The sequence below is a fragment of the Lolium perenne genome, chromosome 1 (genome assembly GCF_019359855.2).
Source record: "Lolium perenne isolate Kyuss_39 chromosome 1, Kyuss_2.0, whole genome shotgun sequence".
Classification (NCBI taxonomy): Eukaryota; Viridiplantae; Streptophyta; class Magnoliopsida; order Poales; family Poaceae; genus Lolium; species Lolium perenne.
The window spans coordinates 210,438,390-210,463,665 of NC_067244.2; the positions used below are offsets into that span (position 1 = coordinate 210,438,390).

A 25,276-nucleotide genomic window follows, 5' to 3' on the forward strand; every position below is an offset into this window, starting at 1 on the left:
CCTCCATCCAGCGTGGGAGAGAAAATGAGAGAGGCGGCGGAGGGGAATAGGAGATGGGACTGGGGGAGAAGAGGATGCACCCGATTGGGGACAGGAGGAGGCTCGCGATGCTCTAGGGTTTCACCGTGGTTGGGAGAAACCACTGACGCCGAGGACTTGTTCTTCTCTCTCAGCCTCATGACCCCACTCACAAGGGGGTCCAATCGTCATGGACATCTCACCACTGAGCCAACGTGAACGAGGGAAGGGTAAAATGCATGACTCAGAATCACTGCGGGAGGGAAAACGTGTACGACCAAGTGAATCGGACGGCCAACGAAGAGTTGCCCCCTGGAGTGCCTCAGTTGGCCGGGTAGCCTAGAGGCATTTAGAAGTAGAACAAGAGAAAGAACAAAACCACTTGTAAAAATAGGCAGTACTCACTTGTTCCAAAGATTTATTTTAAAAAAAAAGACTTAATTGATGTCAACTAATCTATGCTATTCTTTTAAAGTGGAATTTCCCTCCCAGATTATCTCATTTATCCATTCTATATGGCTGTAACTCACTTGTTCCTAAGATTTTTTTTTTCAAATACTTCATTGATGTCAACTAATCTATGCTATTCTTTTAAAGTGGAATTTCTTTCCCAGATTATCTCATTTATCCATTCTATATATAAAATTACAAGAAGATTGACTATCTTTCATGCATTAGTCCAGGAATCAGCTATGCATTCTAACAAATACAGACAACATGCATATCCAAAGTAGAAGTTGAAAGACATGCATGGTAGCTAGTACATTACATGTCTGTCACTATGCCGGGTCAACTTCAACATCGAGTCCCTTAAGCTGCAACAATAGAAAGTTCAGAAGAAGGTAATTAAATTTTGTGTAAATGAAGCTTCAAAAAGTGCAAAATATAGCTATTAGGGCAGATAGCTGTAAAAGAAATGCACAGCAACAAATATTTCCAGTACATCAAATTTAAAACATGTTAATTCTTTTAGAGTTGAACATTGGCAGGCATGTTTATTAGTCAAAGAATCAAAGCAGCAGGAACTTAAATAACTGGTTATTAACCTTATTTTGCACTCCTATAGTTCTAGGGCTTCAATATATTCTTGCAAAGAGCAAATACGTAAACATCATTTCTCGGAGCAAAGTAAATATTAGCTGGGAATCTCCATTTACAAAAACTATGTTGCATTAGAAGCAATATATGTTAAAACCAAAACTCAGCTAAGAGAAGTTAAGAAAAGCCTATACTGCAACACAGCATTGCACAGCTAGAAAATACCTGACAGCCTTTAATGGATTTACTGAAACTTTATGTTCCTTCACCAACTGCAAAATATGGAAATAATTAGATAGTTGCATTCAATATAACCCAATACTACATTGCTTGTTTCACAAATCAAATAAAGATGCACTTCAACGCAAGACTTTAGGGGTAGGCTTCTCATCACATCACTGGAACGACAAAAAAATCCCGAGAAAAGCATGGCCTTTAATCTATACCATTAGTTGCATTCAACGAATTGGCAGCATTCTTGACAGTAATTACATGACCCTGCTAGAGGTATAAATAAGCATTATGCCGCACTTATAAAACAACAAAGGATTAGTGAAAGAGAAAAAATTGCAGGTACACTATTAATATTTTTTTTCTCTAGGAGCCATGATACCTGGAACTATTTGATTCTAACAAATTTAGAGAAACTGTCAAACAATGTGTGGTATTAACAAAGTTTTTTTCAGAGAAAATGACCTATCATAAAAAATAACCAGCAATAATTATTTAGAGATTTTCTTTTAGTAAAAAATGCATCATTGAGTCCAAATTGTACCTCTCCTTTTGCATCTGCATCGAGGACGAAACAACAATCTCTTTTAGAAACCTACAAATGACAACCCAGAAGAAAATTCATTCACAAACCTTCATATCAGTAGGTTATTGTACGGAGCAGTTGAACCCACAATTCAACCATATAGGGAAAAGAAGGTACCATGGATTGTCACAACCAGCATAGAAACAATCAATACCTGAACAAGCATAGAAAATAAAAAGGAGGAACAAAAATTTCTCACCTCACCATGACATCACAAGAACTCACGCCAAGCTCCGGCAGCAACCCTCAACTGTATTTCCTGCCTGTAGCTTAAAGAGAGGAGATATAGAATTCGAGAAACAGTATTGTGTGGAGACAACAGAGTACAAGAGACAAGGAAATAGCGGTGTGGAAGATATGATTTCTTGTACCAGACATGGAAAATATTAACTCACATGCTGCCTATTATCACCATTGGTAAGAATCTTCTGTACACTGAAACCCTAGATGCAAGATAGAGGACCCAAATTCCTGTGACTCTTCTTTTTCTCAAATCCATGCCTAAGCTGAAAAATAGCAGTGAACCATCATCAACATCAATGGTTTTAATGAGAATAATAGAATGACCAAATCTATTAAGAACTCTAAATATCCATATATGGAGAATATGACCAGAAAATTTAGAAATAGTCAATACACATACAAATATAAATGCAGTTCTAGAGCACATGAGTGTCTGCTGGCTCCAATCTCTCTGCAATTCCTGAATTTCCTGAAGGGAGAAGTAGAATGGACGCAGGGGGCGTCATGTACATAAGAAAAACTGTACCTTTCCGATTGTGGCCGTGGTCGTGCCTCCTCTGTATGCCACACCTGCTTTCCCTCCTGCAGTCTCACGCGTCGCCCGATCTGTGGATAGAGAGAAAGTGAAAGAGGGATCTGAGGGGCATTGAGAGGAAGAGAAGGGCTTCACTCATGGAGGAGTCCCTCATCACCCTTGCTCCCATGTTTGGTAGCTTTACCCCACCAGTGGTTGCATCTGCTGAAAATGAAGAAGCTCAAACATGAGAGAGGTAAAGAAAGCTGAGAGAAAGAGAGGAAGACGACGACGACCTCGCCACCTGTGTTGCCGGCCTCCTCCAGGACGCGCTCCTGCAGCACTTCCCCTCACCCGGCAACGGCTCGCCGCTCTTCCACCGGCTCTATCTGGGCGAAGACGGCGGCTAGGGTTTCGTCGGAGGCCGCCGCCGAGCATACGTCGGCCATGGTGTGGAGGAGCCGCGACGGCGGCGTCGACCCGAGGCGGCGCCCTCCCACCTTCTCAACGCACGACGACGCACGCGACGGAGGAGCCGCGGTGGCAACGCGCCATTCCTCCCGTCGTCGTTTCTTGGGCGGTCCCGGTCGATCTGGTGCAAGGGGCTTGGCAAGGAGGTGGGGATGGCGGAGGGGAAAGATGGGGTGGCGCCGGAGGGGCCGGAGACGGTGCTCTGATTGGGGGAGGAGGAGAGCTAGGGATTGGCGAGGAGAGGGCTCGTGCGGTGATTGGGGAAGAGAGGGAGGCGGCGGATTGGAGGGTGCCCCAGGCGATCTAGGTTTTCACTTCTGCCCCGCGGATGCGTGAATGAAGGCGACACAAAACGAGCAGCCTCGCTATCTCTGTCTGTCGGCCCCGCAAGAGCCTGGTCCCAGCTATCATGGACTCATCCAGAGAAGCCGCAGGTGAAAAAGAAACCACTGCATCCAACGGCTGCTGTGAAAAGTGGGTGTGAGAAGTTACTGTAGCATGCGTATTGGACGAACCAGATTGGTTTGCCCCTCTCAGATGGCCTGGTTGAGAGGGTAGTCTAGGATCATTTATAGGAGAAATGCTTTGCCTCCGGCTGGACGAGGAGATATAGCAGCACCAGAGAAAGAAAGGGCTTGGTGACTTCTGGATTACGGTGCCCTATAAGCAAGGTAAACTTCTGAGCTAGCATGATGTGTGCTGCGGATGTGTAAAAGTTTCAATTTTCTTGGTCGAAAGAGAAGTGATGTTTTGTTTCTTTTACAGTGCTACATTTAAATGTACCCCTTTATCATAGTATTCACCATCTATATATCTATATACATCTTAACAGTTCAGCCCAATATATTATGTGTGGTCCTAATCTGCTAATGGTCGATGATATTAACAAATGTTGTTTACCTGCTTTATTATAAGGTTTCTAATTTTTGTTTCAGTTGAGATTTTTCTTTTGACGATGTATCAGGCGAGGATCTGCAAGAGTTGACATTAAAAAAAATTATTTGGGGACATTTTAATATTTCATCTTAAGTTGAGTTTGGTCTTCTTTCGGTGATGTGTGTGTTCTTTTCCGCAAGAGGGTGCAGCTAGGGTCCTAGGTGCAGCTATGCTCAGGTTCTGGATCAAAAAATATTCCGCTATACATGTTCCGTGTTTTTACTGCAGTACAGTACCAGATATTGTTTACGAGGGTATGCTAGATACATGCCACTGATAATTATTAAAATTGCAATGTCACAAGGTGTGATGCCGAGACATAGTGAGCTGGAGCTAACATCTCATGTATCAACTATTTAGAGTTTGTTCTAACGTTTATCTCCATTTAGCAGTCCACATTTGGTACTTACAAGTTCATGTGCTTTTCTCTTGAAGGTGACCATGCTCATTTGTTCGTAGCCTCAAACTATGTATTTAGAGTTAAGGTGACTCGAAGATACATCAATATCCATCAGTTAGGTATTGGGTTTTCTACTCAGTGATAAAAAAAATACATATAGCCAATTCTATATGAGAGTCAACTCGGGGCAACTTTGGAAGATATTTTCACCAGTGTTAATATAGTACGGAAAGTTGATTTTCACTAAATGCATACTATAGTATGTATGAACTTTGATTCTTCTGGGATGCAAGCCTTTTGTTTATCTGCTAATGTCAATGCTAATATTTTTTTAATCAGGTTTTCTATAGTGAGTCACAGTGGTTATATTTGCAAATGTGTCCATATCACCTTATATGATGCATTATTTTTATAAACAAGGTCATTGTTACAGGTTTGGATAGACTAATCAAATACACCGGTCGAGTGGAATTTTATTTTTGGTAGCAACTGGTATACTGTCAAACTTCTTTACTAGACGGGGATGGACACTCAAATATGGCTTCTACATCTATGATTAAATACACAAGGTACAAATTTTGTTCACAATGCAGTATGTATTTTGGTATTATCAGTCCACCCTCAAACCAGGTCACTATAAACATTTTGGTTGCAGTCCAAAAATCTGAATGAATATATCTTACTGTAGATCCTAGATATGGCCTACACATATAAATTAGAAGTTGCAGTCACTAGCTTGCATTATCTCGAGGAATGCCTCTCAACATATGTAGAACATTATATTGCATTTTTTGAGCAAACACGAAATGAATGGAAGATATTTTCACCAGTGTTAATATAGTATGGAAAGTTGATTTTCACTAAATACATACCATAGTATGTATGAACTTTGATTCTTTTGGGATGTAAGCCTTTTGTTTATCTGCTAATGTCAATGCTAATATTTTTATTGAATCGGGTTTTCTATAGTGAGTCACAGTGGTTATATTTGCAAATGTGTCCATATCACCTTATATGATGCCCTTTTTATAAACCAGGTCATTGTTACAGGTTTGGATATACTAATCAAATACACCCATCGAGTGGAATTTTATTTTTGGTAGCAGCTGGTATACTGTCAAACTTCTTTACTAGACGGGGATGGACACTCAAATATGGCTTCTACATCTATTATTAAATACATAAGGTACAAATTTTGTTCACAATGCAGTATGTATTTTGGAATTATCAATCCACCCTCAAACCAGGTCACTGTAAACATTTTGGTTGCAGTCCAAAATTCTGAATGAATATATCTTATTGTAGATCCTAGATATGGCCTACACATATAAATTAGAAGTTGCAGTCACTAGCTTGCATTATCTCGAGGAATGCCTCTCAACATATGTACCACATTATATTCCATTTTTTAACTAACACGAAGTGAATTGCCATGTTGATGTCTACGGGTGCTTCTATTTTTGTAGACAGTGTTGGGCCTCCAAGAGCAGAGGTTTGTAGAATAGCAGCAAGTTTCCCTTAAGTGGATCACCCAAGGTTTATCGATCTCAGGGACGAAGAGGTCAAAGATATCCCTCTCATGCAACCCTGCAACCACAAAGCAAGAAGTCTCTTGTGTCTCCAACACACCTAATAGGTGCACTAGTTCGGCGAAGAGATAGTGAAATACAGGTGGTATGAATAAGTATGAGCAGTAGTAACGGCGCCAGAAAAGTGCTTTGCTGCCTAGGACTAGCGTGTGGTTGATGGTGGTAATATTGCAGACAGTACAGATGCAGTAGAACAGTAAACAAGCAACGATAGCAGTATTGGAAATAAGGCCTAGGGATCATACTTTCACTAGTGGACACTCTCAACATTGATCACATAACAGAATAAATAAATAGATGCTAAACTCTACACCCTCTTGTTGGATGATGAACACCACTAACTATGTAGGATTACACGAACCCTCAACGCCGTAGTTAACAAGCTCCACAATATTCGATGTTCATGTTTAAATAACCTTAGAGTGCAAGATAGATCAACACAACCAAACCAAGTACTAACATAGCATGCACACTGTTACCATCACACTATGAAAGGAGGAATAGATCACATCAATACCATCATAGTAATAGTTAACTTCATAATCTACAAGAGATCACAATCATAGCATATACCAAGTACTTCATGATGCACACACTGTCAACATTACATCATGGAGGAGGAATAGACTACTTTAATAACATCACTAGAGTAGCACATAGATGAATTGTGATACAAAACTCATATGAATCTCAATCATGTAAGGCAGCTCATGAGATCATTGTATTGAAGTACATAGGAGAGAGATTAACCACATAGCTACCGGTACAGCCCCTTAGCCTCGATGGAGAACTACTCCCTCCTCATGGGAGACAGCAGTGTTGATGAAGATGGCGGTGGAGATGGCAGCGGTGTCGATGGAGAAGCCTTCCGGGGGCACTTCCCCGTCCCGGCGGCGTGCCGGAACAGAGACTCATGTCCCCCAGATCTTGGCTTCGCGATGGCGGCGGCTCTGGATGGTTTCTCGTACCGTGGCTTTTTCGTATCGAAGATTTAGGTCAGGGACCTTTAAATAGGCGAAGAGGCGGAGTCGGAAGGGGTCTGGGGCCACCAGACACTAGGGCGGCGCGCCCCCCCTGGGCCGCGCCGCCACCATGTGTGGGCCCCCTGTGGCCCCTCTCTGGCGGCTCTCGGGTGTTCTGGAAGCTTCATGCAATCCTAAGATGCTGGGCGTTGATTTCGTCCGATTCCGAGAATATTTCCTTACTAGGATTTCTGAAACCAAAAACAGCAGAAAACAGGAACTGGCACTTCGGCATCTCGTCAATAGGTTAGTTCCGGAAAATGCATAAATATGACATAAAGTATGCATAAAACATGTAGATATCATCAATAATGTGGCATGGAACATAAGAAATTATCGATACGTCGGAGACATATCAGCATCCCCAAGCTTAGTTTTTGCTCGTCCCGAGCAGGTAAACGATAACAAAGATAATTTCTGGAGTGACATGCCATCATAACCTTGATCATACTATTGTAAGCATATGTAATGAATGCAGCGATCAAAACAATGGTAAATGACATGAGTAAACAAATGAATCATATAGCAAAGACTTTTCATGAATAGTACTTCAACACAAGCATCAATAAGTCTTGCATAAGAGTTAACTCATAAAGCAATAATTCAAAGTAAAGGCATTGAAGCAACACAAAGGAAGATTAAGTTTCAGCGGTTGCTTTCAACTTGCAACATGTATATCTCATGAATATTGTCAATGTAAAGTAATATAACAAGTGCAATATGCGAGTATGTAGGAATCAATGCACAGTTCACACAAGTGTTTGCTTCTTGAGGTGGAGAGAAATAGGTGAACTTACTCAACATAAAAGTAAAAGAAAGGCCCTTCGCAGAGGGAAGCATTGATTGCTATATTTGTGCTAGAGCTTTGATTTTGAAAACAAGAAACAATTTTATCAACGGTAGTAATAAAGCATATGCATCATGTAAATTATATCCTACAAGTTGCAAGCCTCATGCATAGTATACTAATAGTGCCTGCACCTTGTCCTAATTAGCTCGGATTACCTGGATTATCATTGCAATGCATATGTTTTAACCAAGTGTCACAAAGGGGTACCTCTATGCCGCCTGTACAAAGGTCTAAGGAGAAAGCCCGCATTGAATTTCTCGCTTTTGATTATTCTCAACTTAGACATCCATACCGGGACAACATAGACAACAGATAATGGACTCCTCTTTAATGCTTAAGCATTCAACAACAATTAATTTTCTCATATGAGATTGAGGATATTTGTCCAAAACTGAAACTTCCACCATGGATCATGGCTTTAGTTGGCGGCCCAATGTTCTTCTCTAACATTATGCATGCTCTAACCATTCTAGCGGTAAATCTCCCTTACTTCAGACAAGACAGACATGCATAGCAACTCACATGATATTCAACAAAGAGTAGTTGATGGCGTACCCAGGAACATGGTTATCGCACAACAAGCAACTTAATAAGAGATAAAGTGCATAGGTACATATTCAATACCACAATAGTTTTTAGGCTATTTGTCCCATGAGCTATATATTGCAAAGGTAAAGGATAGAAATTTTAAAGGTAGCACTCAAGCAATTTACTTTGGAATGGCGGAGAAATACCATGTAGTAGGTAGGTATGATGGACACAAATGGCATAGTGGTTGGCTCAAGGATTTTGGATGCATGAGAAGTATTCCCTCTCGATAGCTTAGGCTAGCAAGGTTATTTGAAACAAACACAAGGATGAAGCGGTGCAGCAAAACTCACATAAAAGACATATTGTAAACATTATACGACTCTACACCGTCTTCCTTGTTGTTCAACCCAATACTAGAAATTATCTAGACTTTAGAGAGACCAATTATGCAAACCAAATTTTAGCAAGCTCTATGTATTTCTTCACTAATAGGCAAAGTATATGATGCAAGAGCTTAAACATGAGCACAACAATTGCCAAGTATCAAGTTATTCAAGACATCATACCATTTACTACATGTAGCATTTTCCGTTTCCAACCATATAACAATTAACGAAGCAGTTTCAACCTTCGCCATGAAAATTAAAAACTAAGAACACATGTGTTCAAATGAACCAGCAGAGCGTGTCTCTCTCCCACACAAGCATTTATTCAAACAAAAACAAAAACAAAAGCACACAGACGCTCCAAGTAAAGTACATAAGATGTGGCCGAATAAAAATATAGTTTCAAGAGAAGGAACCTGATAATTTGTCGATGAAGAAGGGGATGCCTTGGGCATCCCCAAGCTTAGATGCTCGGGTCTTCTTGAAATATGCAGGGATGAACCACCGGGGCATCCCCAAGCTTAGAGCCTTCACTCTTCTTGATCATATTGTATCATCCTCCTCTCTTGACCCTTGAAAACTTCCTCCACACCAAACTCAAAGCAACTCATTAGAGGGTTAGTGCATAATCAAAATTCACATGTTCAGAGGTGAAACAATCATTCTTAACACTTCTGGACATTGCCCAAAGCTACTGTAAGTTAATGGAACAAAGAAATCCATCCAACATAGCAAAAGAGGCAATGCGAAATAAAAGGCAGAATCTGTCAAAACAGAACAGTCCGTAAAGACGAATTTCTAAGAGGCACCAGACTTGCTCAAATGAAAATGCTCAAATTGAATGAAAGTTGCGTACATATCTAAGGATCACTCACGTAAATTGGCATAATTTTATGAGTTACCTACAGAGAATTAGGCCCAGATTCGTGACAGCAAGAAATCAGTTTCTGCGCAGTAATCCAAATCTAGTATGAACCTTACTATCAAAGACTTTACTTGGCACAACAATGCAACAAAACTAAGATAATGAGAGGTTGCTACAGTAGTAACAACTTCCAAGACTCAAATATAAAATAAAAGTGCAGTAGTAAAATAAACACATGGGTTATCTCCCAAGAAGTTCTTTCTTTATAGCCATTAAGATGGGCTCAGTAATTTAAATGATGCACTCGCAAGAAATAGTATTTGAAGCAAAAGAGAACATAAAGAGGCAAATTAAAAACAAATTTAAGTCTAACATGCTTCCTATGAAAAGGAATCTTGTAAATAAACAAGTTCATGAAGAGCAAAGTAACAAGCATAGGAAGATAGAACAAGTGCAGCTTCAAGATTTTCAGCAAAAAGAGAGGTGTTTTAGTAACATGAAAATTTCTACAACAATATTTTCCTCTCTCATAATAATGTCCAGTAGCAACATGAGCAAACTTAACAATATAACTATCACATAAAGCATTCTTATCATGAGTCTCATGCATAAAATTATTACTCTCCACATAAGCATAGTCAATTTTATTAGTTGTAGTGGGAGCAAATTCAACAAAGTAGCTATCATTATTATTCTCATCATCAAATATAGGAGGCATATTGGAATCATAATCAAATTTATCCTCCATAACAGGCGGTACCAAAAGACTACTATCATTATAATCATCATAAATAGGAGGTAAAGTATCATCAGAGTAAATTTTCTCCTCAATGCTTGGGGGACTAAAAATATCATGCCCATCAAAGCCAGCTTCCCCAAGCTTAGAATTTTCCATATCATTAGCAACAATGGTGTTCAAAGTGTTCATACTAATATGTTCCATGGGTTTTTTAATTTTCGGATCAAACCATCCATGTCTTAAATCAGGAAATAGAATAAGAAGCTCATTGTTGTCCATTATGCCTTACTAGTGTAAACAAGAAACAAAAAGATGGAATTGCAGGATCTAAAGGAAATAGCTTCTAGCACACATACAATGGCGCCAGAAAAGTACTTAGTTACCTGGAACCGGAATATGAGTGCCTTTTACCTTTCCTCCCCGGCAACGGCGCCAGAAAAGTGCTTGATGTCTAGGGGTGCTTCTATTCTTGTAGACAGTGTTGGGCCTCCAAGAGCAGAGGTTTGTAGAACAGCAGCAAGTTTCCCTTAAGTGGATCACCCAAGGTTTATCGATCTCAGGGAGGAAGAGGTCAAAGATATCCCTCTCATGCAACCCTGCAACCACAAAGCAAGAAGTCTCTTGTGTCCCCAACACACCTAATAGGTGCACTAGTTCGGCGAAGAGATAGTGAAATACATGTGGTATGAATAAGTATGAGCAGTAGTAACGGCGCCAGAAAAGTGCTTTGCTGCCCAGGACTGGCGTGTGGTTGATGGTGGTAATATTGCAGACAGTACAGATGCAGTAGAACAGTAAACAAGCAACAATAGCAGTATTGGAAACAAGGCCTAGGGATCATACTTTCAATAGTGGACACTCTCAACATTGATCACATAACAGAATAAATAAATAGATGCTAAACTCTACACCCTCTTGTTCGATGATGAACACCACTAACTGTGTAGGATTACACGAACCCTCAATGCCGGAGTTAACAAGCTCCACAATATTCGATGTTCATGTTTAAATAACCTTAGAGTGCAAGATAGATCAACACAACCAAACCAAGTACTAACATAGCATGCATACTGTTACCATCACACTATGAAAGGAGGAATAGATCACATCAATACCATCATAGTAATAGTTAACTTCATAATCTACAAGAGATCACAATCATAGCATATACCAAGTACTTCATGATGCACACACTGTCAACATTACATCATGGAGGAGGAATAGACTACTTTAATAACATCACTAGAGTAGCACATAGATGAATTGTGATACAAAACTCATATGAATCTCAATCATGTAAGGCAGCTCATGAGATCATTGTATTGAAGTACATAGGAGAGAGATTAAATACATAGCTACCGGTACAGCCCCTTAGCCTCGATGGAGAACTACTCCCTCCTCATGGGAGACAGCAGCGTTGATGAAGATGGCGGTGGAGATGGCAGCGGTGTCGATGGAGAAGCCTTCCGGGGGCACTTCCCCGTCCCGGCGGCGTGCCGGAACAGAGACTCCTGTCCCCCAGATCTTGGCTTCGTGATGGCGGCGGCTCTGGATGGTTTCTCCTACCGTGGCTTTTTCGTATCGAAGATTTAGATCAGGGACCTTTAAATAGGCGAAGAGGCGGAGTCGGAAGGGGTCTGGGGCCACCAGACACTAGGGCGGCGTGCCCCCCTGGGCCGTGCCGCCCCCATGTGTGGGCCCCCTGTGGCCCCTCTCTGGCGGCTCTCGGGTGTTCTTGAAGCTTCATGCAATCCTAAGATGTTGGGCGTTGATTTCGTCCGATTCCGAGAATATTTCCTTACTAGGATTTCTGAAACCAAAAACAGCAGAAAACAGGAACTGGCACTTCGGCATCTCGTCAATAGGTTAGTTCCGGAAAATGCATAAATATGACATAAAGTATGCATAAAACATGTAGATATCATCAATAATGTGGCGTGGAACATAAGAAATTATCGATACGTCGGAGACGTATCACATGTTCCTTGATATTAATGACCTCATTTCTTTCATTTTTCTAGCAATTCTAGCATAACAAAGAGCACCAATCAAATTATATTTAATAAAACATGGAAGAACTGCAATAATAAGCTATATGTAGATCAAGGTACATATGGATACTTCGATTTTTTTATACGGTTTAAGCCATTGTTTTGTAAGTCCCAGTTGTCATTTACTATATATACTTGGCATAATGTTAAACAGACTTTGAGATTTAACAAGTCCATGAGCAAGATAATTCATGCTAGATATCCTATGATATTGGAACATACCATGCGCTAATAAACTTGATGTTAGAAACGATCCCTACTGTATTTGTCTAATTTTATCCATACAATTTATGTCAGTCTCTTTGACACGCAGGAACGCAATTTTCCATGTGTGATGTATTTCGATTATAGTATAATTATACTCCCCAATTCCTAAATTTTCATGCAAGTTATTGAAGTTTCTGGTTTTTCAATAACCCCCCTACCCTGGCGTATATTACAGGTTGACGAAAGTGGTTGTCATGGCAAATACTGGAGTCTGGACCAGGCTAATGAGAGCACTAACTTTGTTAAAGTATTGAAATTTGTATAGTTGCACAAGTTGATCCGTCTGATCAAGGAATTGCACAAGTTCAATAATGAAAAGGCATTGACATGGACAAGTTTGATATGGAATACATATTGTACTCCGATTCTCGATGGCGGTAATCTTTGTAGGTTCTTTTGGTGTATAAATTTGCTAAATCAGAGGCCGTAAATAGTGCACTATGTGAAAAATGAAAAAGGCAACCCGCTCCATGCATACAATACTCAAAATTACCATGATGTTGAGTGCTATATACATCTAGATTTCATACATTGTTATATAATTTACTATATATTTTCTACTTTTATGAAATAAAGCAAAATATTACATGTAAAATATGATGCATGTTTAGGTGATGCCCGCGCGTATGAGCGGGCCACTGTGCTAGTTGCCAGAAAAACATAGAGAGGTAGAAATCTAACCGTTTGCATAGCCCCTTATGTATCTCCAAAAAACATATCTTAATAGACTATAAATTACTATTGATAATACAAAATGTTAAAAAAGATAATCAATACAAACTTTGTTGATTTGATTGTTTCCGTGCATTATGTTTTGTCCACCAAAAGTGCAAAAATATTTGTTGTTTCTCCCGAAGTGTAAATATTAGTGGTACCGTGTTAGTTTTCAATTGCATGCACTTTATTTAGGTCATGAAAAGAAAAGAAAAATATGTTAAGTAGAAATTTGAGTAAGTACTTAGTGTGGGGCATTGCTAGTGAACATTTTCATTCACATTTTGGGTTCGGTCTCTTGTAAATGTTTGGCTATAGAAATTTATAAAAATTTGTAAGCCTTTTGCATACCGTAAAAAAACTAGGCATTGCTAAAGAAATTATTGGACCGTCTCAAACCAATCGTCTCAAATTTATATGAAGGTAGCAACCAACCATATTAGGGACATTGCTAAAAAAATCAGTACACCATCTGAAACAATGTTTATTCCTCGAAAATACATTCTAGAGGGAGTGGTGGTGTTACACAAAACCATACATGAACTTAAAAGGAAGAAGATGAATGGAATCATGTTTAAAAAGGACTTCGAGAATTCATACGATAAAGTTAAGATGGCTTTCTTGTAGCAAGTCACGTGGCTGAAGGATTTTAACCCTAAATGGTGTAATTGGATTGCTAGTTTTGTTCAAGGTGGTAGTGTTCTAATTAGGGTAAATAATAATATTGGACACTATTTTCAAACAGATAAGGAATTAGGCAGGGGATCCATTATATCCTATGTTTTTAAATATAATTGTGGATATGGTGGCTATTCTTATTACAAGAGCAAAGGATGATGATCTAGTAGGAGGACTTATCCCTCATCTAGTGGATGGAGGGGTGTCTAACTATCTATCTTACAATACGCAGATGATCCAACAAAAAATCATGGAACAGGACTTTCAGAAAGTTGTAAACATGAAATTAATTATTTGTATCTTTCAGCAAATGTCTAGTTTCAGAAAGGCTGGGGAGGAGGAGGAACTTGTATACATGCAGATTTTTGGATGTGAGTCGGGTTCCTTACCTTTTAAGTACCTTGGGGTTCCAATTCGTCATAGGATGTTAGAGAATGTGGAATGGAATGCAGTTGAATCTCACTTTAAAAAAAAAATCTTGGATGTTTGCAAGGAAAACTACTCTCATGCGCGGATAGGTTGGTTCTTCTTAATTTTGTTCTCAATAGTCTTCCTATATTTCTCTTATTTAATTTGTTGGCAATCAAAAACATATTTATGCATTTTTGTGACGAAAGTATGCATGAAAAATGAAAAAAAAATGAGAACATACAAAATCACCACATTAGACTAACTTGTGGAATATTGTTGAACTGGTTTGCACCATCTTTGAACACTATGGATCCTTGGATAGGCTAGATGCCCCCTTGATAAGTTGAAATAATTCATTGAGCCCAATACACGAGAACTACCTATGACCTATGGAATTGGTCATGTGCAAGAAACGAAATGTATTGACACACCTTCGTCTGTTGGCTCATGAAATGTACCATGACCCATCAGTAGTATATGTACTATACTCCCTCTGATCCATAATAACTATTGTAATTTTAGTTCAAAATTAACGTTAATCCATGATAATTATTATGGATCGGAGGGAGTACTATTTTGTTGTCTTGATGCTCGCTTAAACTAAAACATGTTGACTTATACCTCTTCACAATTTTTCGATTCTTCCATTGATGTTCGATAAACTAATGTGTTTCTTCCTTTAAATAAAAACTATGAACAAGTTTTCCCAAAGGCATGATCTTCTCGAATTTGTGAGGGTTTCCCATAATAGAATATAATGCTTTATAGTTTACTTCTATCAACCAGTTTCACCTTTGGCTATTAGCAACAGAACAATGGCAGTCATTAATAGAGGTAGGAGTCATAGAACTATCATGGTAGTTTCTAGCGGATTGTCTTTTCTAATTGTGTGAGAAATAGAAATCTAAGTTGACGAAAATGTACCGAACCAAACTTTTTTTTTTGAGAAAAGCTCATGGCTTCATTTATATATTTCCAAGCAAGTTACAATCATGTTCGATACAACTTACAAGGAAAGAAGGTGTCATCACTACCCATGAGGTATTAATATTTTCACAGCTAGATTGCTTCGCACACAAGTGTGCCGCATAGTTTGTTTGTCGTCTAGTAAACCGTAAGCTACAACCAGCCAACTGCGAGGCATGCGTTTGAACTTGATGGAGGATTTCCATAATTTCTGATCGCTCGTTTCGACAATTGTTCAAGTGATTCATTGACAGTCCATCTCGATACTACCCTGTTGGACTCCAAGGTACTTCGCAAGCTCAATCCCATCACGGCAAGCCAAAGCCTTGTTATCAGAGCATTTTGTGCATAATTGTACCAACGGCTTCGAGCCGCTAGAAAACGACCATCATGATCTTGAGCTATACATCCGGTAGAACCAGTTGTAGATGAAGGATTGAAACTGCCATCCACATTGATTTTAACCCATGCATTAGGAGGAGGTTGCCAACGAATAGCATTATTTAAGGTGTCGTGGTTTGATTGTCTAATAGCTGAGCAAACCTCCTAGATAACTTCTGTGATCCAGTGTGCTGACTGGCGGGTGTTGAAGTGTTGTTCCCCTCGTTTCTGCTTGTTTCTACTCATCCATATGCTATATGCTGCAGTTGTGATAACTTCAGCATCATAGCATGAGCAAACTCGCCCATTTATAATTTCAGATACCCACGTATTTGGGTGCAGATGGGGCAATCTAACACCTGTGACATTCTTGATCGCCTTCCATGCTCCAATGACACATGGGCAAGATATGATTGCGTGCAATTCTACTACTCCAAAATAAAAAAGAACCCGCAAATTCTTTTTTGAAATTTAAAGTAAGCGCGCTATTCTAAATCGAAGTAAAGCCAAACTTTCTCAAACTTTCTAGTCCATTTATTATATTAAATTATGGCTTTATTATATTAATATAAAGGAAATAAAATGAGAAATCTTTGCCATCCAATCTGATTAGAATATCATGAAAGTCTAATTGGCATAATTTTTTTCTAGGAATGTTTTATCATTTCATTTTTATTCCATTTGTACCCCTGGCAAACTCAAACTTTCGTAAAAATGGTCTCTATTCATATGTATGAAATACGTATATGAAATACGGGAAAATGGATTCATCTGGATGCCCACAGAAAACGCATGTCCCAGATTCCTCTATGTGGCGCCTCTTCAAAATTCCTATGGTAGGGATGTAGCCATGAAGAACTCGCCACCATAAGTGTTTAATTTTCGGCAATGTATTCAGTTGCCAGCATTGTTTCCACATAGGAAGGTCATGACCTGCAGAGGAAGGCGTCGTTCCATAGCAGCATTAGATAAAAGATGGTAGGTCAAGCGTAATGTGTACATACCATGCTTCTCAAAAGCCCAGGCTAGAGTGTCACTTTCAATTCCACCAAGAGGGATGAAGAGAATTGCATTTGCATCTGGTATAAAAGTGTCACGTACCAGACTTTCATTCCAAGTTCCTTCGGCTGCATTTATTAAATCGGCCACCCATGTTAGTTGGGTGTCCGATGGTTTACATAAGGGTCTAAGCGATCTGTTTGTGGGGATCCATTGTTCTCCCATATTTTAATATCCTTTCCAGCCCCGACTCGTTTGATCATACCACGTTCCAGCGCATAACGCCCACTGAGGATAGCACGCCATGTATGCGAGGAGTCTTTTCCTTTCTTTGCTTGCATGAAGTCACAATGTGGAAAATACTTCCCCTTCATCACTCTAGCATATAACGACTCTGGTTTCATCAACAATTGCCAGACTTGTTTTGCGAGAAGTGCCAAATTGAAAGTAGGCAAGTCACGGAACCCCATTCCTCCTTGGAGCTTGGTTCGGTAGCCATGATCAAAAAGTTTGTTCTAGTTTGGATGCTTGCCAACCTTTTGGAATACCAATGGTACCTGTGCTCCATGGAACCCCTAAAAAAATGAAAACTTGATTTTCACAGTTTCAAAAAATTCCAGAAAAATACATGGGTGTACTCAACTACTCAACTATGTACACTACAAGCGAGATTATTTAATGTAAAATACCTTGTATTTTAGGCTTATGAATAAAACATAAAGTGGAAAAATTTAGAAGATTCGGAGGTTGCATTTATCATGCCCCCCCCCCCCCCCCATTTTTCGTATTTCCGAGGATATAATTATAAGGTGCTACCTCGATCCATAATAAGTGTCAGGGATTTAGTAGAAAGTTAGTACAACTTTGTACTGAATCCCTGATGGACCGGGGGAGTATTTTGTAGTGAAAATTAACACACTAGTATAATACATGATTAGCTACATTATTTTTAAAAAAAGTTTGTATCTTTAAAATATGTTTTTAGAGGTTTTCAAAAACGAGCTCAATGGAGCTCAGGTACCAAAATAAAGCACTATGTCAATGCGCCACTACTATAGTTTCTTGATCAGGCAAAGAAAATTCTAAATTTTGAAATTACTCAAAAGAGTCAAGGATTAGGAGCGTGGATAAACCAAACCGAAACTAAACACATATGTAAACAACTTCTAAAATTTAAAATTACTAAACTTTATGTTTATAAAGAGGCAAGGATTAGGACTATGGATAAACCAAACCAAAACTAAACACACATGTACAAAACTTCTAAAATTTGAAATTACTCAACTTGATGTGGATAAGGAGTCAAGGATTAGGACGTTTGAATTAGAAACAAATATTATCTCGTTAGTATTAAATTGATGAACCAACTAGTTCAACCAAAGTCAAGCGTTGGTAATATATATTTTGGCACTTTCTCACGCTAAGCCTATGCATGTAGCCATGAAAAGATCTTAAGATTGATGAAAGACCGTAACAATTTTCTATATTGAATAGTGCATTACTTGGGTCTTGAACTTGAGATATTATATCATATTAAATTGACGACGCCACACCAAATCCGATGACACACCAATAAAACATCTGTCTTGTACGCTCTCGTACAATATTAAACTTGTACTACCTCCATCTCAAAGCTTAAGGCTTATATTATGTTTAGAAATTCAAACTATGTCAAGTTTGACTAAGTTTTTACCAAAAATAATTAACATGCAAAATAAAAATTAATATCATTAGATAGATAGTGAAATATATTTTCCTATGGTATCTACAAGATATCATATTTGTTGATAGGTTCTTCTAAAAATTTGGTCAAACTTTATTTGGTTTAACTTTTCAAAAAATATAATCCTTATTCTTTGAGATGGAGGTAGTATATTAGTAAGACATTTTTTATTTTATGAATGAAAGATGTCTTTAATGTGATTAATTGTCGAAGTTTCTTCTTTTGGTAAAGGCCAAAGTGTGAGTTTGAGGATGCAAAAATTGATGTCACTATCTAAATTATCTGTTTACTATTAGAAAGAATACGTATGTATATTGTGTAACTTCTAGGCTATTCTGGAGATATTTCAATGCAATTCATGGTCAAAGTGCCAAATCGAATTGCGTATGTCACTGTCTAGAACTACCTACGTTGAGGATCAGATAGAACACGTACTGTGATTTTCTATGCTAATCCGGAGATATTTGGGTAGAATCCTACTTACCTGGCTCTGAAACGTGCTTCACGACACCTTTTCATCTTAAGAGCGACAGGTTTTATAACGACCGCACTGGTGGATCGTGCTGTGGTAAATTATCCCTTTTCTCTACTTTGTGGCCAGGAAGATCAACTTGTTATCAGCAGACACATCCACTCGAGCATACTCTACCTGGGACTGGGAGCCACACCCCACAAACCTTTCGCAGAAAATGTGCAACATGATTACATGAACAGGTGTAAGAGGAGATGCATGCACCCAAACCCATCTCCATGGCTATATAACGTGTCGACCACCCAGCAATGCACACCACAATCTTGTGTGACGCCATCGCCGATCGAGAGCGCAACGGCAACCAATCCAGATAGAATGGCTCCGCCGACCTCCGCCGACGTCGTGGTGGAGGCTGCGCCCATGGCCGTGCTAAACCAAATGGTTTGCGCGACCATGCCGCCGGCGCCGATCATCACCGTCGTTTCGAAGCAGACGGTCCACCCGGAGGGCGCGTCCCCGCCGGTCGGAGACCTCAAGCTATCCGTCTCCGACATGCCCATGCTGTCGTGCCACTACATTCAGAAGGGGCTGTTCTTCCCGCCCACCGGCACGCCGATGGCCCGCCTCGTGTCGTCGCTGGCGTCGTCCCTCTCCCGCGCCCTCGGCGTCTTCCCGGCGCTCGCGGGACGGCTTGCCACGCTCCCCGACGGCCGCATCGTTATCCGGTGCGGCGACGACGCGGCCGTCGAGTTCTACCATGCGGTGGCGCCCTCCCTGTCTCTCCGCGACTTCCTCGTGCCCGACGCCGACGTGCCGACCAGGCTGACCAAAGAGCTGTTCCCCATGGACCGCACCGTGAGCTACGAGGGCCACCGCCGCCCGCTCACGTCGTTCCAGGTCACCGTGCTCGGCGACGGCGCCGTCTTTGTCGGCTTCGTCGCCAACCACGCCGTCGTGGACGGCACCTCGTTCTGGCACTTCTTCAACACGTGGGCCGGGCTGTGCCGCGGGGAGCCTGTCCAGCCGCCGGACTTCGCCCGCAACTTCTTCGGCGGCTCGACGGCCGTTCTCCGCTTCTCCGGACGCGACGGCCCCGCGGTGACGTTCGACGCCGCGGCGCCCCTCCGAGAGCGAGTCATCCACTTCAGCGCCGCGGCGATCCGCGACCTCAAGGCAGCGGCCAACCGCTGCAGCAAAACGAGCGAGGATGATGAGGTTAACGGCAAGCTCGTGCATGACCTGGTGAAGGTCCAGGGAGGCCGCGGAGAGATCTCCTCCTTCCAGTCGATGTGCGCGCACATGTGGAGGGCCGTGACGCGGGCGCGGCTGCAGCTGGCCGCCGACGCGACGACGACGTTCCGCATGGCGGTGAACTGCCGGCACCGTCTGCGCCCGAAGATCTCCGCGGTCTACTTCGGCAACGCCATCCAGAGCGTGGCGACGACGGCGACGGTGGCCGAGCTGGCCTCCCACGACCTCCGGTGGGCGGCGTCGAGGCTGCACGCGACCGTGGTGGCGCACGAGGACGGCGCCATCCGGCAGGCCGCGGCAGACTGGGAGGCGGCACCGCGGTGCTTCCCGCTGGGCAACCCCGACGGCGCAGCGCTCACCATGGGCAGCTCGCCGCGGTTCCCGATGTACGACGGCAACGACTTCGGGTGGGGCAGGGCCGTGGCTGTTCGGAGCGGGCGCGCCAACAAATTCGATGGGAAGATGTCGGCGTTCCCGGGCCAGGCTGGGGACGGCAGCGTCGACGTCGAGGTGTGCCTCGCGCCGGACACCATGGCCCGCCTCCTCGGCGACGATGAGTTCCTGCAGTACGTGTCCCCTGCACCTTGCCCTTGATGCAACGCATCTGGCCGCCCTGCCCCTGCTGTGTTGTACTAGTACGGTACCAGCGCATAAGATGTGGCATGGCTGCTGGCTGGCTATCTGTGATCGCCCACCGGACATGTCACGTGTAACACATGTTGCTGCGCGCTAGATACTACTGGATTTGTATCATTGCAAGATATCAAGAAATATCAAGTATTGGTCGGCTAGTATGTGGGAGTGACCAGGTAAGGTACTAGATAGGTGCACGGTGAGTGATGCTAGTGCCTTGAACAATGGAATCAAGTCGTACCAAAGAGACGGCAAAATGCAAACAGAGCTTGGCTTTGGTGAGTTGGTTTCTTGTGGTGGAACCAGTCCACCCAGGTTTAAGTTCTAGATTTAGTATGGATGTTTGAATTTATCTGGATTTATTTTAGAATTTAACCGGCGCTATGCTTTCAGTGGTATGTGATGTGCTCGTCAACAGCGAGATATCAGTGGTGACTTCGTCAACCTCAAGATATGCCGGCTCAGTCCCTCGGAGGTGCTCATAGAGGTAGGGTGTGCGTGCGTTCATAGGGGTGTTTATACGTGCGTGTTTGTAAGCGTCTGCGTTGTACTGTGTTCTCACAAAGAGACGGCAAAATGCCCCGGAAAAGGATCATCATACTCTCTTCATATATTATCTCGTGGTGCCGAATAACTACAGTAGTATGAGTTTACAGTGAATTAAGTTAGAGTTCACCAACTTAATTACACGAAACCTTATTAGAAAAACAAACTCCAGCTAGTTTAGGAGCAAGTTTCGCTGGCTTCCCTAAACCCTAGGGCACTGCCTAAGAGTGACGCATCCAATAAACGGCTATAAATCTATAGAGTTAGCAAAAATAGCTAAAGACTCTCCCCACCAATCTTTTTCACCCGAGCGGGCATCAACAACTTCGATAGAATTAGATTCAGCTTGAACATTGTTGCACCCGAAGCGATTAGAAAGAGCTAAACCCTCGCTCATAGCGATGGCTTCAGCTGCCGCCGTGGATGCTACTTCAGCAAGTAGATGGTGCACACCACTATGAATATATTGCCCTATAGAATCGGTATCAACACACTCAAAATGCCAAGGGGATCGCCCTGCATATATGCTCCCATTTCATCATGTGGTATTTGAAATCTTGAGAACAACCTTCCAAATAGAATCTACGTACCCCTGACTTCATCAAGCTCTCCATGGACTCCCTCCCAAAGCAGGTAGAACCCCATTTGGAACATCGGAAGATTAGCCAGGGAAGCATTGTACAAAGTTAATCTAGCCGCAGATGACATTAACTTTCCCTGCCAAGGGTCTATTTCTTAGTGGTTTCAGCCACGAGAGGAAGAAATTGACCACTCTCGTACTCCCCAATGGGCATGCTTAATTAGGTATACCATTGGAAGGTAACCAAGCTTACAGTTAAACATGTTAGCAAATTCCAGTGTCCAACACCCTACTACTCTTTTTCTTCACCACAATTGGAAGAATTTTGCTTCTCTTACCCCCTTTTCTCTCTGAGATGAACCACTGCCCTCCAGCTTGACTTTTCCCATCATCCTCCTCAGCACTGGCATCTAGCTCCCTGGTGCCAAAATCTTTATCAAAAACATCCTCTTTAGAAGTAATCTTGACAACCTGCTCCCCATTGATCTCTTCTAAAGCACTAGCTGATAGAACCATAGCATTAGAGTTTGCAGAGTTCCAAGACATCATCTCTCTATCACCAGATTCATCAAGGATCGATTGAGTCCCCACCTGTTTCATTGGACTCATAATAGAGGAAACCTCAGGTGGAGGAGAATCATCATCATTATCACAATAATCATCAGCCCCTGAAGACTTGACACGCGTACAGCACGCGACCGTTGGGAACCCCAAGTGGAAGGTGTGATGCGTAAAGCAGTAAGTTTCCCTCAGTAAGAAACCAAGGTTTATCGAACCAGTAGGAGTCAAGAAACACGTTGAAGGTTGATGGCGGCGGAGTGTAGTGCGGCGCAACACCAGGGATTCTGGCGCCAACGTGGAACCTGCACAACACAACCAAATTACTTTGCCCCAACGTGACAGTGAGGTTGTCAATCTCACCGGCTTGCTGTAACAAAGGATTAGATGTATAGTGTGGATGATGATGTTTCAGAAAAACAAGAGAAACAGTATTGCAGTTGATTGTATTCGATGTAAAGAATGGACCGGGGTCCACAGTTCACTAGTGGTGTCTCTCCCATAAGAAATAGCATGTTGGATGAACAAATTACAGTTGGGCAATTGACAAATAAAGAGGGCATGACCATGCACATATATGTTATGATGAGTATTGTGAGATTTAATTGGGCATTACGACAAAGTACATAGACCGCTATCCAGCATGCATCTATGCCTAAAAAGTCCACCTTCAGGTTATCATCCGAACCCCCTCCAGTATTAAGTTGCAAACAACAGACAACTGCATTAAGTATGGTGCGTAATGTAATCAACAAATACATCCTTAGACATAGCATTGATGTTTTATCCCTAGTGGCAACAACACATCCACAACCTTAGAACTTTCTCATCCTTGTCCCAGATTTAATGGAGGCATGAACCCACTATCGAGCATAAATACTCCCTCTTGGAGTTACAAGTAACGACTTGGCCAGAGCCTCTACTAATAACGGAGAGCATGCAAGATCATAAACAACACATAGATAATAGATTGATAATCAACATAGCATAGTATTCATTATTCATCGGATCCCAACAAATGCAATATGTAGCATTACATATAGATGATCTTGATCATGTTAGGCAGCTCACAAGATCGAACAATGATAGCACAATTAGGAGAAGACAACCATCTAGCTACTGCTATGGACCCATAATCCAGGGGTGAACTACTCACACATCACTCCGGAGGCGACCATGGCGGTGAAGAGTCCTCCGGGAGATGATTCCCCTCTCCGGCAGGGTGCCGAAGGCGATCTCCTGAATCCCCCGAGATGGGATTGGCGGCGGCGGCGTCTCTGGAAGGTTTTCCGTATCGTGGCTCTCGGTACTGGAGTTATTCTCGACGAAGGCTTATGTAGGTGGAAGGGTAGGTCAGGGGGCGCCACGAGGGGCCCACACGCTAGGGCCGCGCGGCCCCAGGCCTGGCCGCGCCACCCTGTTGTGTGGCCGCCTCGTTGCCCCACTTCGTTTCCCTTTCGGACTTCTGGAAGCTTCGTGGAAAAATAAGATCTTGGGCGTTGATTTCGTCCAATTCCGAGAATATTTCCTTACTAGGATTTCTGAAACCAAAAACAGCAGAAAACATCAACTGGCTCTTCGGCATCTTGTTAATAGGTTAGTGCCGGAAAATGCATAAATATGACATAAAGTATGTATAAAACATGTGTGTATCATCATAAAACAAGCATGTAACATAAGAAATTATCGATACGTTGGAGACGTATCAGCATCCCCAAGCTTAGTTCCTACTCATCCCGAGTAGGTAAACGATAACAAAGATAATTTTTGAAGTGACATGCCATCATAATCTTGATCAATACTATTGTAAGCACATGTAATGAATGCAGCGATTCGAAGCAATGGTAAATACAATGAGTAAACAATTGAACCATATAGCAAAGACTTTTCATGAATAGTACTTTCAAGACAAGCATCAATAAGTCTTGCATAAGATTTAACTCATAAAGCAATAAATTCAAAGTAAAGGTATTGAAGCAACACAAAGGAAGATTAAGTTTCAGCGGTTGCTTTCAACTTGTAACATGTATATCTCATGGATATTGTCAACATAAAGTAATATAATAAGTGCAATATGCAAGTATGTAGGAATCAATGCACAGTTAACACAAGTGTTTGCTTCTAAGATAGAAGGAAATAGGTAAACTGACTCAACATAAAAGTAGAAGAAAGACCCTTCGCAGAGGGAAGCATTGATTGCTATATTTGTGCTAGAGCTTTTATTTTGAAAACAAGAAACAATTTTGTCAACGGTAGTAATAAAGCATATGTATTATGTAAATTATATCCTTCAAGTTGCAAACCTCATGCATAGTATACCAATAGTGCCCGCACCTTGTCCTAATTAGCTCGGATTACCTGGATTATCATCGCAATACATATGTTTTAACCAAGTATCACAAAGGGGTACCTCTATGCCGCCTGTACAAAGATCTAAGGAGAAAGCTCGCATTGGATTTCTCGCTTTTGATTATTCTCAACTTAGACATCCATACCGGGACAACATAGACAACAGATAATGGACTCCTCTTTTATGCATAAGCATTCAACAACAAATAATATTCTCATAAGAGATTGAGGATTGTTGTCCAAAACTGAAACTTCCACCATGGATCATGGCTTTAGTT

General features: G+C 41.6%; 1 protein-coding gene and 1 long non-coding RNA gene across 3 annotated transcripts; one reads left to right on the top strand and one right to left on the bottom strand.

Moving 5' to 3' along the window:
• Positions 1-1,286: 1,286 nt before the first annotated feature.
• On the bottom strand, positions 1,287-3,123 carry LOC127316531 (uncharacterized). Of its 2 annotated transcripts, none has more exons than XR_007860511.2 (5): positions 2,935-3,123; positions 2,643-2,852; positions 2,245-2,379; positions 2,073-2,136; positions 1,287-1,882 (listed from the first exon to the last, which is right to left on the bottom strand). It is a non-coding gene; the product is annotated as an uncharacterized lncRNA (long non-coding RNA). The 2 variants fall into 2 exon arrangements; XR_011750816.1 differs by having other exon boundaries at positions 2,927-3,123.
• A 16,100-nt stretch (positions 3,124-19,223) lies between these two features.
• LOC127322818 (uncharacterized acetyltransferase At3g50280-like) lies at positions 19,224-21,581 on the top strand. The gene has a single exon (XM_071823128.1). It carries the CDS (start codon positions 19,316-19,318, stop codon positions 20,924-20,926), a length of 1,611 nt encoding a protein of 536 aa, XP_071679229.1. The 5' UTR covers positions 19,224-19,315; the 3' UTR covers positions 20,927-21,581.
• The last annotated feature ends 3,695 nt before the right edge of the window (positions 21,582-25,276 follow it).